Here is a 19,664-nt window from a genome sequence, read left to right as displayed (position 1 = left end):
ATGGCTAAAAAGTGGAAAGAAGAGCACGGAACACGCCCCCGAATCTGAAAAAGACGGAGCCTATTTGGAGGGACGGCTCTCTCCTCCAATGGCTGGCCGCCGTTTAGGAAGCCAGCCAATGGAGGAGAGCCAAAAAGAGAGGCGGGCTAAATAGCCACTCTAAGCATCATAAGATCTCCGGACTTCCGGTTCTGCCTTCGGCAGACCAGACAGTCCCTCGACCTAAACAGAATGCAGAACAATGTCATACATTCACCCCAGTACAGAGATCTGGGCCAACATCCACCCCAGCCCTCTGTATTGGGGTGAATGTATGATGACATTGTTCTGCATTCTGTCCATCAACTGTTGTTTTTGCATTTGTTACCCCGACGGGGTAAATTTTTGTAGGTCCTCCTTGCCTGTCTTATGTCATGTGGGTTTCTAGGGTTTTTGTGTGTTTCATATTTTAATTTGACGTAGGCCTACGTACACTATGTCGAACCACCCTTTTGTATTCCCATTTGATTTTCTATTTTCTACAAATAGGGCCTCTATTAAGGCTCCTGTGAACTGCTGGAATGAGGTCAGAACTAATTTTGTGGGTAGTATTTTCGTCCAGACAAGCCGAAATGGCATATTTGCCCTTACTTATAACTTTCGTTGTGATTTCTGGAGGGTTCACCATCGAAGGGAATAACCGTTCGCTCGATGTATTAATAAGTCTTGAGGAATGTACAAAGGTTTGGCCCCATTGTTTGTACGTCGTTTTTGCTGTGTACGTGAGACGCTCTGTGGTAAGTGATCACTCAAAATAATGTCATGGGTAGTGACTGACTTAACTCTATGTGAGTATCTATTTGATATCAAAATGTAATCTATTGTTGTGGAACATCCTCTACCATTAAAGGTGCATTTAAAGGGAGGTGATGTAATGCACATCTTCTTTGCAAAACCTAAGTCATGGTCGAACATTACTTCGTTTAAGGATTCCCCATAGTGTGAATGCGGGAAGTGCATGTCACTATTCCCATCTTCATTCGTGAAACCGCATACTTTGCTCCCGTTGTATGGGCATTAGGCGGAGTTGAAGTGTCCCCCCCCCCCCCCCCCCCCCACCAAAATAATGAGTGTCTTTCACTATCGCTATGGATGGATTACAGGCCATTACCTAGTTTTTTCCAATATCAACCCGATCTGGTCAGGGAGGGTGTTATTATAAAAATGTGTCAAGGCAATACAGTAATTATTATAAATATACAGTACAATCATTTGATAAAATATTTAGACTAATTTGAACTCTACTTTGCTTACATTGACCATGTTGGATATGTAGGTAGAGAACCCCCCACCCCCTTTGCCCTCCCAGGACTCCCTACAACAGCCGCAGTGTGATAAGTTAGGTAACCGTTGATGTTTACTGCATCCTTTACCCAAGTTTCTTGGAATCACACGATAGAAAACTTTGATATTAAATCACCCCACAGCGGGTTGGTCAGCTTAGATCGGATGCCTGAAACATTCCACTATACCATAATAATTATTAGGTTGCTATGATTGCTACCTGTAATCTTTTTGGGGGTGGCATCTGCAGTGGTTACAGTAGGGACAGTAGATGGTGTCCGAGTCTAACTTATGCCTAAAATAAGTTGAGTATCTCCAGCTGGTTGACTGATCTATAACAAATTATTGCCCGAATTAGGCTGGCTCAGTGAATTAACCACCTTAGGTGCTATCTGTGGTGTGTTGGTGGGGGCAGTGTAATTCATAATATACCTGTGGCTGCTTGATCTAGTAAGCATTTTTCTATCTGGGTCCATCTTATTTTTAAGGTGTTCTACGTCATTGTTTAGTCAATATCTTCTAAGGTGTTGAAGCTATCAAAGCAATTACTTACTGGGACACTATACCTATAATGAGTTTCAGCTGGGTAGTTCCTACTCCTGTTTATACTACTCCGTGCCCTTGGTGGTTGATAGCAGTATCCTAATGGAACGATATTTACTTCTTGAGGCATAATAACACAGCTCCCTGCTTCATCAAGAATGGTCTGCACCAGATAGGGGGGGACGGGGATCTGAATTTCAAAACCACATAGTCCCCTACCAGGGCTTTGCGAGTTTTGCCTATCCAGTCTATTCTTCTGGCCATTTGGAATTCTGAGAAAAGGGCCTCGGTTAATCCTGTTCCAATACTCAGCCAATGTAATGATTTCTTCCTCAGGACAGACCAGGATGCCTGTGTGTGTACAGGGAGCTGAGGGACATTTGCCAGAACTATCGTGTAGGGGGTGGCCTCTGGTGGGAGATCTAGAGACTGAGGAGTGATTTGTGGGCCAATCCTTGGAGTGTGTATGGGATCACGGTTAAGTTGGCTTGGTAGTGACAGTATGACGTTTAAATCCCTCCCCCAGGATGTGCTGTATATATGTATATATCACTCCCACCGTTGTTATGAGGGTACCTTGCTAGACCAGGGAGGGATTTCATCCCGCCGCGTTTCTGACTGATTCCCCTGGTTCGCCAGGTTTGGCTCTACTTGTTTCCCTTCAAGTGTAGTTTGTGTATTTAACAGTTCCGGTGCTGGGACAGGAGATGCTCTATTGGTCCTAATTCTTGGGGAGTTCACACGTTTGCTTGTGTTGTTCTCTCTGAGGGCAGCATTTCCTATACATTTTTCTAATGGTGCCTGAATGCTTTGTAATCTTTCTGCCATTGTGGCTAGGACTTCTTTAAAAATACTCTCTAACCCTTCTATCTGCCCGTATAGCTTTCTTAGGTAGTCTTTTGAATAATAAGGCTCCGTGGGAGTTGGTCATTTCACATTGTATCCTGCTTGTAATGATAATGGTGATTTTCTACGCTTCGTTGCCTTTTTCTGAGGCTTTTTACTCACAAATCTTGGGCCTATATGACCATCTTGTACTACCCTATTGTCTACTCCCGGGTTTCTTGGGTGCTTTGGCAAGGGTTGGGCATCACTATCCTGATCACTAACCCACATATGATCGGAAACGTTCTGCACACAAACGTATGTGGCCAATCGGCCTTCAGTCACTGTGAGTGTTGGGGGTCCTTCACTTGGGTTTGTCTCCAATCTCTGGCTTTTTCCCGTTTTCTGCATTTAAAGTCTAGTCAACAGAGGATATCTGTTTTTCGATAGCCACCATTGCCCCTGTGAGGTAGTTCAATAATGATGACCATAAACCCATATCGCCTTCGGTGCGGTCTTTGTGGGGGTCACCTGGTTTGCTTCAGCCTTCCTTTTCCCAATAGTTCAAACTTAAAGTAGCTAGACAAAGGTCAGCAGGAATGTTTATCACTATTTTACTTATTTTGATTTGTGGACCCAAGATTGAGCTGAAAGCTTGCGTTCACAGCAACGGACCTCACAATCACACGTACATTTATAAAATCCTCATGAGAAGACCAAACTGGTGCAGGGATTACAAAGGGTTCTCCCCTTTTACGTACTCACCAACAGTAGGACAACAGGAAGTACAACGTTTTAACTATGTGTTGTTGTATTGTTGCACGTCGGAGCTACTCTTCGACATCACACGCTCACCTTTGTAAAATTACAAGGTGACGCTACTGGGGGATCGTTTCTCCGTTATCGCCCTGACGAATGCCCCGGACCCACATAGGTCAATAGAGTAGAGCAGAAACATGTTGAAACATGGTGTTTAGGGTCATAGGACCACAATTGCCCCCTACCTATTAACTTTTAATAGCCCTGCTCACCCCACTAATAAAGGAATACCTGGGTGAGTTAAGGATTTTTTTTTACCTTAATATAAAAAAAAAACCCTAAGCAGTAAAACTATTTGTTCCCTAATGTGCTCCCTGGAATATGGTTGAGCCCACCCTGACCTTCAGAGTCAGGATGAACCTGATGAGGAAGCATGCCACTATTTGAGTGGTTGAGGGTTATAAATAAATAAACCTTTGAGTGCGGTGGAAATTTATATACTTGGCTTTCCTTCTTCAATTTCTAATCTCAGTGAGTGGATATCCGATTATTAAGAATGGCTAAGCACTGTATGAGAGATCTGGCGCCAATATCTCGCTGAAGGAGGAAAATGGAAAAAACAGTAGAAAATGGAAACACCAATATGACAAGGAGAATAAAACTCAATAAGAGAACAGTAGGAAAAAAGTATCACCATGCAATCCGTAGGGCCAAACTGATTGATTTCAGACAGGGGACCACTCTCACCGATGTTATGTGCACTTGCGATACAGGGTTTGGCAGAATGGGGGCAGATAGACGCGAAGGTTCGGGGGATTGACGGGAGAAACACATTACTATATGCCTACGCAAGGACAAATCCTCAGTGTTTCTGGTAGGAGAATGGGTTGGGGGGGGGGGGGGGGGGGGGAAGAGGGGGGAAGCCGCCTGTCTTACCACGGAGGGTTGGAAAATGGTAAGTTAAAATATCTGGGGATGTGGATCACTGAAGATCTGTTCTCGTACTTCGAGGCGAAATTGGGACCTCTCTTGAAATGGCTGGAACAAGATGTAAACCACTGGCAGTTGCTACAGCTCTCGCTGCTCGGGAAGGCAGCGATGTTTAAAATGGCGACACATCCCTAGTTCTTAAAGATCCTCCAGAACAGTCCGTTTAAGATCCTAGGCTCATTTTTTACCATGGTGGACAGACCGATGCGAGCGCTTTTGTGGGCGGAAGGACAACCTGGCATTGCTTTCAAGATCCTTCAGAGATCCAAACAGGATAGAGGCATCGTCTTACTCAACATTAGGAAATACTATGAAGCAGCACAGGCGAGTGTGGTTAATCTCTGGGCTTACACAGATTGGGAAGACCCAGCATACGAACAAGACCGGTTGGAAATAGGTGATAGGAGATATATACATGCAATCTAGGGGTGGGGGGGAAACTGTCCCCTGGAGCCATGCATGGCCATGAGAACTGTGGTGGGTATCTGGAGGACATTGACCAGAGAGCTGGGGTGGACGCCAGGCTGCCTTCTAACACAGTTGTGGGAGGTTCCAGACTGCACCCAGTTAACGGCACTGAAGGGTTTGCGAGGTTAGGATAATGTCAGCATCTCAACTCTCACCGATGTGTGGGTTGCATACAAAGTGGTTCTCTTTAACCACTTACAGACAGAATATCATATGCATGAAACAAAGTGGCTGAGATGCGGTCAACTGAAACATGCCCCAGGGACTGCGTGTCCTTGGCGGAGGAGACGCAGGACCCCCTCCCCCTCTTTTGGAGGTGAGACTGTTAGATAGGACAATAAATTGATTTCCCTAACATATGGCACCATAATGAGAAATACGCAAGCCCCTTTGTCAATGTTTGTTGGATAAATGGACTCAGGAACTGGGGGACCTAGATGAGAAGATGGTGCAGACCTTGATGTTTCTGATCTAACTCAAAATAGTCCACCAGGTTTACTACACTCGAATACTGCTATCCAAGATCGGTAGAGTGAAGGATGCGAATAGGCTTTGGAGGCGGTGGGTTAGTGGGCACTTTTCACACGATAAGGAGCTGCCCTCGCATACAAGATGTTTGGGAGGAGGAAAGGGGCTCCCTTGAGGGTGCGATGGAGATACCCCTAGAACTCCACCCTAGACTATCCCTGCTGAGCATTTGGGGACTGTTAATAGAAACTTTTGTTGAAATTTGGCTGCATGGTAGCTAAACAGGGTATCGCTCAGCAATGGGGATCAAGGAGTCCCCCACCACATCAGTATTGGAAGACTGGCATGGAACTCTGCACACTCATGTAAAAAGATGTAGAAAGGCAGAGGGTGCCAGAGGTAATCTGAAAAGATTTGGGGTGGCTGGGATGGGGAGGAGTGGGGAACCACCTAGAAGGGCAGGAATAATAGGGACTGCTGAATCCATTGTGGCTTGAGAGAGCTGAGGTGGGGAGCTTTTGGTTCACTCGCTAGAAACTGAAACATGGGAGGAGTAGGAGAAAGTACAGTGGGTATAGGACAGGGTTACCATGGATTCATTAACTGGTGTGCATCCAGATACCTGGGGTGGCTGTGGTGATTTGCGGTTATGTTATGACATGTTTGTCATGTGTGTGTATGATCTATATATAAATAAATATATCCGCCCCCCCCCTCCCAAAAAAGAAGATTAATGTCACATCCAACGCCAGCATCAAGTTAGTGTTCAATGCAGGCCAATTAAACACCCAGATCTCTGCTCATTCATCTTCAGAAACGTATCAGTTACAGTATAGGCCATAGACGTGGGGCAAGATAAGATTTCGGTGTTCTTTTAGGTCCTTTGTGTTCCCCATTAACATTAGTCATCTGTACACATCCCTTGTGCTGGTAAGTTTACTATTCGTTGCATTTGCCATGTTGGGGCGGGAGGAGGGGATTATAATCCTGGTACCAAAAGGCAAGTGGAGTGCAATTATGCGAGCCGCTCACTAAAACAACCCATTATACTCTGAAGTGAGATCAAAGATCAAACGCACTGCTAGTTTTATCCAGAGCAGCAATCCATACAGCAAGTACAAGAGTGGAGCATGTGAAGTGAAATTGCCTAATGTCAACAAATAGGCAAGGAGTACACAGGAAAAAACCAAGCACAGATGTCCCTTTGATCACAAGTTCAGAAGTACTTACCGCTAAGAGATCCCTGCCGTCATCATCCAATGGTGGTACTACTTTGCTGAACTCTTGTCGCACCCATTTAGGGAAAGAGGACTTGTAATCAGGCATGGAGGTTACCCCTGGCCACACCACCTCATCTGGGGTGCCCAGTGTGCGGAAAATCCGGAAGAGCTGATCTATCTCCGAATCACCAGGGAACAAAGCTCTACGAGTGATCTGAAAATGAAAGGAAACGGCTTGCTGCTTACAATCAATCCACCGTGAAAATGCATCAGTCCCTCCTACTCAGCTGTTTGCAAAGTGATCCTGTAGAGCTGCTGTGCTCAACATACTCCACATTTCACTAACAATTGCAACAGAGACCATGAAACAACAATATAAGTGCTTTACCAGATTCTGGGGGATATGTGGGGAAGGATAACCAATGTTTAAATTAGGAAGTGCCCCCTATCCTAAATATTTCACACTTTAAAAAAAAACATTTTTATTGGCATCATAACCACATGTGAGCAGTTACAATCTTCACTAGTTTTCATGTATCCATTTTGTTGTGGAGCATTACACCAGTAGTGTACCCGGTGCCATCCCACCGTCTACAGTCACATCATCAACTGTACCTGGCTAAAGATAACCTACATATCAAACAGTAATATTACATTTTCTAGGTTACTGCACATTGATAAAGTTCTATCTGCTACAATACATTTTCCTAACAGCATGTACCTATAAATGTCAGATGGTCCAACCCATCTCGAGTTGGAGCTTTAACGGGGAGGTCTCCCTTATAATGCCTTTTTAAACATAAGATCAACGAACGTATGCAGAGTGGCAAGCTAGCTTTTAGGATCTAGAAAAAACAAGCATTGGCATGGCCAATAGGTCTCGCCTTTGGGACCTTTAAGTGGGATGAAAAACTGAGGGGGGGTTTCTCTCATAGGGGAGTGGCTGAATTAATTAAGGGTGTGGCTTTAAATACTTAAGCTAAAAATCTGTATTTGGTATAGTGTGCTGCCCCACTGGTATTTTGCTTCTTCATTCCATTCACCCACATATATAACACAATAAGTAACATTACACCTACAACAAGCCACCACTATTGTCTTTCTCAATGGTAGAAAATTGCATACGGTTCATAAGCAACAATTATGAATGTGCTGTATATTATATTGAAAATGCTTCTGTTCTTGTTGTCCTTTGACAGCCATGCTTTTGCTCAGAGCTTCATGAGGGGTTTTGCTTTCTCCCTTCTTGGGGGATCTGTAGCGCTTGCGACTGACGCAACTGATGTTCATTCAAAGCGTTCTGATACCTTTGTGTCGAGTTCGCGCTATATGTAAAGTGGCTTTCTCACGTTAATCCCACAGATGCTCACTGGCGGCGGTGCAGACAAAAGCATGAAACGCAGCAAACAATTGTAAGTGGTATAGGGACGGCGAGCAAACTGAAGCAAAACAAAGTAGTGCGCCAAACGTGCATAATATGTGAAAAGTGACCCGATCCATGTAACTGGGTCAGTCGCCAGGGTGGAAACAAACAGCCAAAAGGCAGGACAAAGACATCAAAGCCGCCAAAGACAAGGAAGATTTTACGAGGGGCACTACAAGGAGCCAATTACAAGTGGTGGGCGTGGTCTAAGCACCGGGAGAAACTACACCATGCCTTGCAGAGCAGCTAATGTACGCTGTTAGGCTCGACCTAACTGGTCTGGGTGTGCGTAATGCTGGTTAAGCGGGGATTGGGGGAAACAGTCCAACCAGCAGACTACAACCACATTCACTCCGGGCACTACTACATGTTGAAAAGCCCCCAGGGGTACCCACCTTCCATGTCCCCCATCTCAAATCTAACCCACCAATCTCACCCCCCAGCATATATTATCTTTGCCACTTATTATTGTCAGGGCCAGCTCTCTTACCTGATCCCTGGGCTATAGATGCTCATCAGACACTTGTCGGAGACCTGTCTCGGTTACTACCTTCCGAGTCGTATTCCAGCTCCAGGTGCTCCCAGGGACTCCCTCCAGTGCACCGCAAAGGTGTGCTTTCGCAAGCTCTGTGCCTCCTTCCTAGTCAATGCTCACTCCTCTGCACCTGCCCGATAGGTCACATCCTGTCTCCAGGTCCGTAACACTGGGCCAGTGGTGGTCTTCCCAAGCATTGCCTATCCTCTTTCTGGCAGAGACTAGAGCCAGATCTATGAATCTGTTCCCGACCTTTCGCTTAGGCGGGCAATGGAAGAGCCCCAGTAGGCAGACCCACAACAGTGGGGCGAAGCGTGCGCTCCAGCGTTGTACCCACCACTTTGTCCCAAAACAGCCTCAAACCAGGGCATGCCCAGGTCATATGAACAAAATCCATGTCCTCACAATGAGACATGGGGCAACTGGGGCCTTCACCACTATAGGCAACCTTTAGCCTATGTGATGTCACTTAGGTCATTTGCAAGTAATTAAACTGCGTATACTTCAACCTTGTATTACAAGAAACTGTTCTGGGGTAAGTTAGAACCCTATTCCATTCTGGATCCAAGAACTCACTCTCCAGCGTGGTCTCCCAGCGCTCACACAATCTCGTCAGAGGGTTACGAGTTGCTTCTGAAAAACAACAATATAACTATTTCACCAAATGACCAACCGATCCCAAGGTCAACAAGGAATGCAACACTGGGTGCGTTTCAGGCTACTCTCTACCTCCCCCCCCTCCACAGTTTCTTAAATGTTCGTATCAGGGCCTCATATCAAGGGAATTGGCCAGACGGGATGCGAGCATTCTGGTGATAAAGATCTCCTACTGTATCTAGTCCCGCCCCAGTCCAGGCAGTCAGTTGTTCAGCTGTAAATATAGAAAAGCAGGTACCCATGGGGCAATCTAATTAGGGGCAGGATCGGAGAGTACAAGGAGGTGTCCGCCGTCCTAGCTGCTCCTTGTTTCCAACATTGTAGAGCCATGACTAACAGCGCGAATGACGCGGGCTGTCCACCGCCGGGTTAAGCAATTTGGCTAGTGACCATTAGAAACTCGCCTCCCTCTCTAATATATGTCCTCCAGCCTCAACCCTTGCAACCACTGTGCAACTCACTATAGTTGGGAGGCTATATAATTCAAAGTTTGGCACCCCAAGGCCGGCCTCCCTCATGGGTCGTAAGGTTGCCAAGAACACTCTCCATCTTCCCGTATCCCAAATAATGTCCCTCAATAAGGAATCTAGTAGACAAAACTATCCAGCCAGCATTGTGACTGGGAGGCTAATAAAATATAATAAGCGCAGAAGCATGGGAGATCCGGGCCATGAAACGTAAGGAGCATCAGAAGGGAACAAAATCTAAGATCAGAGAGCACTCCCCCAAGGTCACCCTAACGTAGATCTTCAAGGGAGCGATAAACATATCCCCAGTGTAGGAAAGGAGGATCTGTTTCTTCTGGTTACCCCCACTTTTTGCTAAATGTAATACTGTTTTTGACTAGTCTGACTGGGATCCTGCTAATCAGGACCACAGTCTATCTGCTTTCTCCTTAAACTGTTATGCCATGTACTTGGGTACACTCCGGATTGGATACTGGGGTACCCCTGGTCAGCCCCTAGAGTATATGGTACACACATACCCAGGGCATAGGCACCCCTTCCATGGGCTGAAGCATGTATTATGTCACCCATGAGAGGCCATGCAAAATGGAACTACAGGCCTGCCATTGCAGCCTGTGTAAGTTGGTGCATGCACCCCTTACTTGAGATATAGGTTTACTATATCAGAGGGTCACTGCACTTAAAACCTATAAGTCACGCCTATAGCGGGCCTTCACAAGCCTGAAGGCAGGGTGCTTGGTTCCAAGTGAGAGGGTGCCACTGCATGAGCAGACCACCACTGCAGCCTACAGAGTCCATTCTCCCGGGTTGTCAGTGAAGCAGCCATATACAACATAGAGGGGCATTACGCGACCGCGTGATGACCAACTCTAAAATGGCTGAAACAAACTATCGTGTTTGGTGTCAAACATGTTGGAATCATACACCCCCACCCCCTCCCCCTCCTGAAGCGACCCTTTGTCTGGTCCTTGGTGTTCCCGGTAGCAGCCTTCTAGTCCCAGACAGCATAAAATGGTTGCTGCCGACCAGAGACATTTCTGCCCTCCTGCTGCTGAGCCAAGTTCGAGCAGGGGGAGGCAGAACAATAGGCATCCTGTCACAGGGAGGTCTGATCACATCCCAGACAGGATTTAGAGTATTAGGGCTGGGTGGGTGCGCTTGCCAGAGACTGAAAGACTGCATGAGGGACACATTTGGTGTCCCTGTGCATAGTCAAGTTCAAACCAGTCCTGGGAGCTGCTGGCTCCCGCTCTGGCGCAAAACTGGACAAAGGACATGGGAGTAACCTCTCCCCTGTCCAGACCCTCCCCTGAATCTTTCCACCCCTCTCCCATGGGTACACAAGGGCTTACCTGGCTGTAGGTCCTTAGATTCGACGTGGACAAGATTCTGAACAAGAAACCACTGCATTTCGACTGTCTGGACACTCTGGACTTCGCTTGGGCCAGACTTACTATCCCTCTTAGTCTGTAGCATCGTCTGTACCCGTGCACCATGCAGGATCCGTATAGGACATGTGGAGAATCAAGGACAACCGAAGATAATCTCCCTTGGAGTGAAGGAGGCGCTCTCCTGCATTCGCTGGCACCTTAACACTGCTGACCGGTATGCTGATCCCGAGCTCCTACGGACTCCGAAGGGTCCAGCAACACAGGAGGTGGGTTTCTACATCCCTCGAGGCCCGAGCTGCCCTCTTACCAAATTTAAGGCCAGTGTCCCTCATGGGGGCTGCAATACCTGAACCCCTGGGAATTGTATTTGCAAGAGCATGTGCTTGTTGGCAATTCCTGAACAAGTGCATTGGGCTACGAGTAGCCCCAACCTCTCGCACAATTGCCTACCAAGAACATCAACCTCCTCGCACTGAGTGCTCCGTGGACTGTTTGGTGAAATCGCTCAAGATCCAGTGCCTCCGACCTGTGAGTCCAATTAAGGGTCAACATTGCTTTTCTTGGGCTCCACGGTGTGCTTCAGTCTCGCCCCGAAACCCTTGTGTGTGGTGAGTCTCCTGGGCCTTGCCGGTCCAAATCGTACACTGCCTTGACCTGCGTGGGTTGCCAAGGCTTATTGGTGCTCCTGCTGGACACCGACCCCTCAGCACTCGACATCCTTCGTTGGACAGCTCGCATCCGGCTCCTGGTCGAGGGGGGGGGGGGGATGGTGGAGAAGAACCCACAGGGGACAAATAGGTCTTACCCCTGTTAACTTTTAAGCCTGCAACCGCCAGATAGATCAAAAGATCATCTGTGCATAGGGAGATATATTCTCGCCCTCCTAGAGGTATTTCTATTCCTTCTTCACCAGTCCTGAACAGAACAGCTAGTGGCTCAATCGCTACAGCGAGCAGGAGAAGTAATAGGGGGCATCCCGTTATGGTACCCTTGAAAACTCCGTACTGCTGGGACACAATCCTACCCGTTCGAACCTACGACGTGGGGCCTCATACAGTAGTTTCATCCACCTCAGCCAATTCTCCCCAAATCCCATCTGCCACATAGCTTCAAACAAATAATCCTACCAAACAGTGTCAAAGGCCTTCTCCAGGTCAATTGACAGAAAAGACGCCTGGAGGAGGACTTGGACCTCTGGGTGAAATAAAACGGAGTACAGTCTCTGCAGGTTAAGGGATGTATTCAGAGATGGGATAAACCCATTCTGGTCAGGGTTTATTAAAGTGGACATATGTGGGAGTAACCGAAGAGCCATGATTTTACTGAGAAGTTTAAAATCCATGTTAAACATGGAGAGCGGGCAGAAGTGTGTCACGCTAGCCCCTGGGGCTGTGGTCTTGGGGAGTGGCATCACTACTGTGTCGCACAGAGTCCAGATGCCACCCAAGCCGCAGAGATTCTGCATATAGGATCACTAATCTAGGAGCCAGTATTTGGGGATAGGCAGGGTAAAATCAGCCGTGAGGCCATCTGTGCTGGGGTCTTCCCAGCAGCCATGCTTTTAATGGCAACCCGGACTATTTGCTCAGTCACCGGTCCATCCAGTACCTAGTTAGCCTGAGGGGTCCAGTTTCTGGAGTTGCAACTCACCCAGAAACACCACTTGTACTTTGCACTGCCCCTGATCCCACTGTAGGAACAAGTCCTTGCACTAATCACAGAACAGAGCATTAATTGCTTCAGGATCATAAACAGTTTCACCGCCCCTAACTCTCACCTGCATAATCTGAGACCCCAGGGATTCTGGCTGGATTAGCCACACCAACAATAGACCTAGCCTCCGGTTCGGTACTTTCATAAGGTACCCTCTGTAGTCATGGCACCGCAACTGCTCCAGGGCATCACTATAAAGCACATGCACTGCTTTCAGGCCCTCCAGATCGTAGGCCTTTGTTCCCAGCACATTACCCAGCTGTTTCAATCTATCCTCCAGTGCCTTTGTTATGTTTTATATAGGTACCCTAACACAGGCTCAGGTAGTCACCTAACAACCTATAGTCTCCCCTATCATTGCACTACATAACGGTTCTTGGGACTGACCTTTTACCTAGTTACAGTACTGCTTACAGGACATTCATTATGCATGAGTATTCTTGGAAGCTTCGCAGGACTACCATCTCCTGCAGAATAACTATGTATTGGGGTCATTTCTGCCGTCATTCTAAGTGACATGACACAGCAAGGTAGAACCCCTGAGGGTAACACTTTGGGTATATAAACACAATATATTGCTGGGGTAGAAAGAAGAGAAAAGGACTTCCATGCTGACACACTGACGTGAGACACTGAGGTTCCCGCACACAGACACTCCAACTCGCAGTTGTCTGACATCCCTTGCGGGGTGTCCAAGACTGGGTCCCAGGGTCTCTAACTTCCGGTAATGGGGTTGACTTTATCCTAGAGGGATTCTTGGCTACACACCTACATACATGCTAGGTACATCTAGTTAGGGTCGCATCGTAGGAGTACGCATTTCATTGTCATGCATTTTTATACCTGCCTGTATTCATTGTTTTGGCACTATGGTAGAAATCTACAATCCTTATACTCTGTTGGTGCTTATAATCATTTATATCCGTTTCTGTCTAATGGTTGTTTCAGCACATCTATTTGACACTACAATGGCGCTGGTTCAATAAATGCTTATTAAAAAAGTCCACACAGTTTATTCTGTGCATCTCTCTGAGACAAAGTGAGCACCAGTGACTTAGCGAAAAGTATTGCACTGTTTCCACGATCCCTGATGGGACAGAGTTGTCATGTTCAATAGTTGCCAAGAACTATTCTCTCCTTGGTAAGAGGGGTTTCTAGTGGCACTGTGAGCTAGCTGATATACAGGCGAACATATTCAGTGGGGATGTCTGGAATTAGTCTGGACACCAATCCCACAGTCTATGTTGTCTAAACACGCAGATCCGATATAGGAACTACACGACACCTTCAGTTCTAAGTGTAGCTCCCTCTGGACACTTATTGAGTGTCTTAGGCAGTGTCCGCGTATCAAGGTTTTAAAACACCTTCCATTCCACCAATCCCCTGGACGCTGTCTTTGCATTATCCAAAATATAATTGTCTTTAAGGTTTCTCTAAAGCAGACATCCTCCAAACCCAGGGGATTAAGCCGCTAGAAGGGGGAATCATAGGGCAGTTCCTCAATGGCCTAAACTCAAGAAACAAAAGGACAATGATCTGATATTGTACGTCCTAAATATTTAGTGTGAGGAATGGCATTTCCAAGGGCGTGAGGGCACAGAAAAGCATCTACACATGTGTAGTTGATATATGGGTGAATAAAAGGAATAATCCCTTGTGGTGGCATGTTGTGTCCTCCAGATATCCTCCAGTCCCTAGTGTTCCATCCGATCCCAAAACCCTGCTGCGCTAAGATAAGCCAGCTCCCCCGGCAATGGGGGTGTCTAGCGATCCATTAAAACTTCAGACACTATTAAAATCTCCCCCAAGAGGTATAACCACTGCTGCTCAATCAGCCAATAGGACGGAGCGCCTATGTAGGAAGGGGACTTGGTCATGATTAGGGTTGTGTACACTACCGTAGGTAATCTCCCACCCAAACAGCCTCCCAGTAACCAGAACATACAGGCCTTCCTTACCAATGAGTGTACGCTGAGGCTCAAATGGGACTCCTGCCCTCACCCATACCAACACTACTCTGGTGTACGCTGAAAAGGAGGTCGCAAATATTTGTCCCTTCCATCTCCTGCGCGGTTTCTCCACTTCGCTCCCAATAAGATGCGTTTCCTGCAGCATAGATATCTGCACTCCCAGTCTTCGTAAAGATCTATGGACATTGTACCGCTTTGTTGCAGACCCCATTCCCCTGATGTTCCATGCCAAAGTTTAATGTGTAATGTGTTCGGCCATAATAGGACGTTCACTGCTGACATACCCCTCCCCTCACCCCACCCTACCAGCTAAGCAATGCAAGGCCACCCATGCACAGAAAACAAACAGATCTAAGCATAAAATATTAAACATTCCTGAACGTTAACTTCCCCTCCAGAGAGCTGTCTGGCAACAGCCAGCTGCTCAAACCATGAGTGAACCATTGTGTCCTATTAGAAGACCCAAACTAGTAAAAGTGTCAGCCTTCCAATAAAGGGCAGGCTACAGTCCAGGGGCGACTTCTCACTTAAGCCGTGTCAGCCCATGTCCACAACAATTGTCCATCCACCCAGTTTAAAATCAGGATAACGTGTGACCAGGTGGGCGTTGTCTCTTCTCCACCAACGTCTTTCCAAATTATATCATCCGCTGTCCCTGGAGTTACATCTGGGAGCTGGGTGCTGTCTGCCCGTTAGGACTCAGATTCCCCAGTCTCCTTCACAGATGGAGAACCAGTCTCCGATACACTCTATGGACCTTTCATAAACGGTGCAATTGCCTGGAGGGCAGTGGCTCTTTCCCTCTCAGTCTGTGATTGACTGGGCTTCTTAGCTGGGCTCCTCTGGGGCCATCTGTGGGACCTCTTTCTCACTAGTTCCATTTGTGTGGGTGCAGCCTAATCACCTGTAGGCTGCATTCCGGCCTTGTACGCTTCAAGACACACACAGGCAGCCGCCAGGTCGTCACAAAATTGATCTTTCCCCTCCAACAGAATTCAAAGTCGGGCCGGGAACATCATCCAATACTGTGGGCCCTCTTCCCTCAGAGCCTTCTTGACCACGAAGAATGAGGTTCTCCTCCTCTGCACCTCCATCGTGTAATATGGGAATAGGGAGCCCTTACTGTTATTAACTTTAAAGGAGCCTGTAGTCCTAGCTTTGTGCAGCAGTGTCTCTCTATTTTTGTAATGGAGCAGCCTTGCCACTACTGGGCATGGAGGACATCTGGGCATCGGTGGGCGGGCTGGCACTTTGAGCCCGCTCCAGGGTATAGTAGGCAGAGACACCCTCCGGGGCCACCACTGTTTGAAGACAGCTCCAGGTAGGAAATCCTATATGTATTCTCCACCCCCTCGAGCAGTCCAGCCACCCAAATATTGTTGCAGCTATTGCGCCATTCCCCATACTCCGCTCTGCATACTCCTATCTGCAAGCTTCGTGATCTGGGGAGACATTGTTCTTTGCGCAGGATGGAGGTCAGCAAGTGAAGACTACGCCACCTTGACTCGTTCCGCAAGCTTATGATGCTCTGCTCAGAGCGGCCCAGTCCCACAGACAGTGATAACTTGATGCAGGGTGGCTTTGGTGTGCGCAATGGCTTTGAGTATTTTAGTTAGTTGTAGCTGCATTAGGTCCCCTGAGGACCACGGCTCCTGTTGATGCATGTATGGTGTGGCGCCGCGGCCAGGGCGACTGACGCTGGAACCTGGGGATCACAGTTCGATCCCCGGCGCCAGATTAGCCCAGCACCATGTGACTCTGGGCAATAGCTTGCTTAATCTTCCAGACGGCCCCCAGCGCCTAGAGACCCTTACGGGCGATTGTTCGCGCTTTACAAATGTGGATTATTAGAATTATAACCTCCTGTTCAGGAGATGCCTCTGATGGCCGAGCCCTCGTCTTGCCCATCTCCACTGGAAAGGCTCCCCATTAGATTTGCAAGAGTTCCCCCTCTGAAAGCTCCAGTAGATACTAAAGACACAAGTGCAGTAGTCCGGTTTATTAAGGCCTTAGAAGCAACCAATACTACCGGGCAGCTTGGTACACCGGGTGCAGGGGACCCCACTAATAGTCGGGCAGTCCCAAAAGTAATCCTTAGGTGCTCAGTCTAGAGTCCCTATCTGTTCCTCTCACAATGCACCGTCACCTCCGATCACACGTTAGTTATGTGTCACTCCTGGAGGGTGAGCACATTGTCAAGGGGCAGCTCCTTATAGCCAGATATTCACCCCCAGTTCTCCGCCTCATCCAGTGCGCACTATCACCTGCTACCAGATGTTGGCGACATGCCTGTCCCAGAGTATGCGCCTTTTCAAGAAGCAGCCACCTGCCAGTATTATAAAAGGGTCACCTTGCCATTGCTCAGCCTTGGGGGTCATGTAGTCTCCAATTCAAACGGAGGCTTCAAGAAATGTAGTAAAAAATGAGGCAGGACCACTCTGGGCCTCTTCCGAGCAGTTAATCACAATGAATCCATCCCCGGGGGAGGATCTCTCCACCAATCCCCTGGGGGACCCCGCAGCTGGGTCGTCAAGGTTGCAGCAATGTATACTGTGCCTGTCCTCATCCCTGCTGCAGCCTCAAGTAAAGAAATGCAGGAGGTCAGTACTCTCCAAGCGGGGGTGGGAGACAGCTCATACCTGCGTGCAGTTCGCTGTGTTTAGCCGTGTTCGGTCTCCTGCCTCGAGCCCGCTGGGAGCCGCTCTGCACGCAGTCATAGCCCCAAGCAGGACCTCTCCTTTCTTCTGCTGCCGCAGCAATCCCTTGCCACTCCTGCATGCACAGGCCCCGTCTCGCTTCTCGGCATAGCGGGTAGGGTGACCAACTGGCATGGGTGCAAATTCAGGACAGTGAGTTTATAAATGGAGGACAAAGGGTCAAAATTCAGGACAAAAATTCAGGACAGGAGGTCAAAATTCAGGACAAAAGTTAAGTTTTACAGACACATCAAAGGGGGTTGCGCAATAGTATACAAGTAAGTAAATAGACAACCACTTAAGTGCAAGTGGAAATAAGTTTGTATTAGGCTGAGACGATTGTGAACTTCATGGTTTTTCAGTATGCGCGCTGCTTGAAGCAAATGTACAGGTCTCTTTGTGGAAACAAAACCGCCCCCACCCCACCTTTCCAGCTCGCAGGGAAACGCCCGATGCCCGGTCCGGCCAGTCGGGCCATGCTACCACACTCCAATGGCGCCCCTCATCTTCACATAGACCCTCCCTCATGTGTATTTAATTTCTTTTATAGTGCTACTCATTCGACGTATGTACGGCAGGGTGTCGGAGTGAGTTACATCGCACACATATTATATAGAGACAGACTCATATAAATGTGAAAGTCAATGTATTGGAAATGTTGCTTATGATAATGGGGCTTACAATGCGTAATCATACTTTCATCCATCATTCATTCTTTCACCATTCATTCTGTCCTTCCATCGGTGTGCCCATCCATGTCCATATTCAACCTTTTACAAACCTATCCATCACGTATCCTTCCATCCATCATTTCACTCATCCATCCCTCCATCCACCCTTTTACTCATCCATCCATCCTTTCACCCTATCCATCCATACAGTCATTCATCCATTCACTCATCCATCCAGCCATCTACCCTTTCAACCATTCAGCCATCCTTTCACTTACTCTTTCATTCACTCAAACTTACAACCGTTCAGTCATCCATCCACCCATCCTCCCTTTCTCTCTCCATCCCCCTTTCACTTAGGCCATCCATCATTCCATCCACCCACCCATCTACTCATCCACTCATGAATCCATCCATTGAACTTATCACTCATCCATCCTTTCACTCATCCATCCTTTCTCTCATCCATTCACCCATCTATCCATCCTTTTGTCCATCTAACCGCCCTTTCACTCACTCATCCAGCCTTACATCCACCCTTTAACTCATCCGTCCATCCATTCACCCTTTATCTTATCAATTCATCAATCAATCCATCATTTCACTCACCCGTCATCCACCCATTCACTCACCCGTCATCCACCCATTCACTCACCCGTCATCCACCCATTCACTCACCCATCATCCACCTTTTCACTCACCCATCATCCACCTTTTCACTTATCCATCCACCCTTTCACTCATCCAGCCACCCTTTCACTCTTCCATCCATCATTTCACTCATCCATCCATCATTTCACTCATCCATCCATCCATCCATCCCTTTACTTACTCACTCACCTTTTCACATTAATTATGAGCTGAGCCTTTGTCTACAGAGATGCAGACAGAAGAGACCCATCAAGAACTTCACCCTCGCTGTACTTGCTAAAGCAAGGGGTGGGGTGGGGGGGTTCACTATGCCCCTGCACATAGGCAATCTGAAAAAGTAGAAGGCATGAGTCATGCATGATGCACAGTGCCCGGATGTGAGGCGACCGTGACATGGTGTTGTTTCCAGGGCTTTAAGTGGGATGAAAAAAATATGGGGGTCTCTCCAAATGGGATGTTTGTTGTAATTAAGGGTGTGACTTAAAAAACCTAAGCTAAAAATCTGTGCTTAGTATAACGTGCCGCTCGACTGGTATTTGTTTTTGTCATTGCACCAAGATATATAATAAAATAAGTAAGGTTACACCTAGAACAAGTAACGTTACACCTACAACAAGCCAGAAGTATTGGCTTTGTCATTGGTTGTTAGTTGCATAAAATAAAAAAAGGCAGCAACCTTGGCTTCCTTGAATATAATAATGAAAATGCATCAGTTCTAAACCAATGACAATGTGAGAGAACTATAATCCTTTCCTTTGAAATTCTTTCACCGCCTTCCTTTGGTTAACTGGATTCTCCCCTTGCAGCAGCATGGGCGTGTTTGGTCTTCCATGGGACAGAATGCCCTGCCCTGGACCGAGGCTGGAGGAGGCCACCACATGCTGTGCCAAGCCC

General features: G+C 47.4%; 1 protein-coding gene across 1 annotated transcript in view; it reads right to left on the bottom strand.

The window, feature by feature from the left end:
* The window catches only part of CDK2 (cyclin dependent kinase 2), a 115,846-nt gene that overhangs the window by 15,836 nt on the left and 80,346 nt on the right, over positions 1–19,664 (bottom strand). Inside the window, exon 5 of the mRNA XM_085599876.1 lies at positions 6,607–6,810. Within this exon, the coding sequence (XP_085456002.1) occupies positions 6,607–6,810 (204 nt within the window). The remainder of the gene's footprint in view (positions 1–6,606; positions 6,811–19,664) is intronic.

This window comes from Triturus cristatus, chromosome 4_2, assembly GCF_964204655.1.
Source record: "Triturus cristatus chromosome 4_2, aTriCri1.1, whole genome shotgun sequence".
In the NCBI taxonomy this organism is placed as follows: domain Eukaryota; kingdom Metazoa; phylum Chordata; class Amphibia; order Caudata; family Salamandridae; genus Triturus; species Triturus cristatus.
Note: the sequence above shows the minus strand (reverse complement) of the source record. Positions and strands in the feature narration are given on the sequence as shown.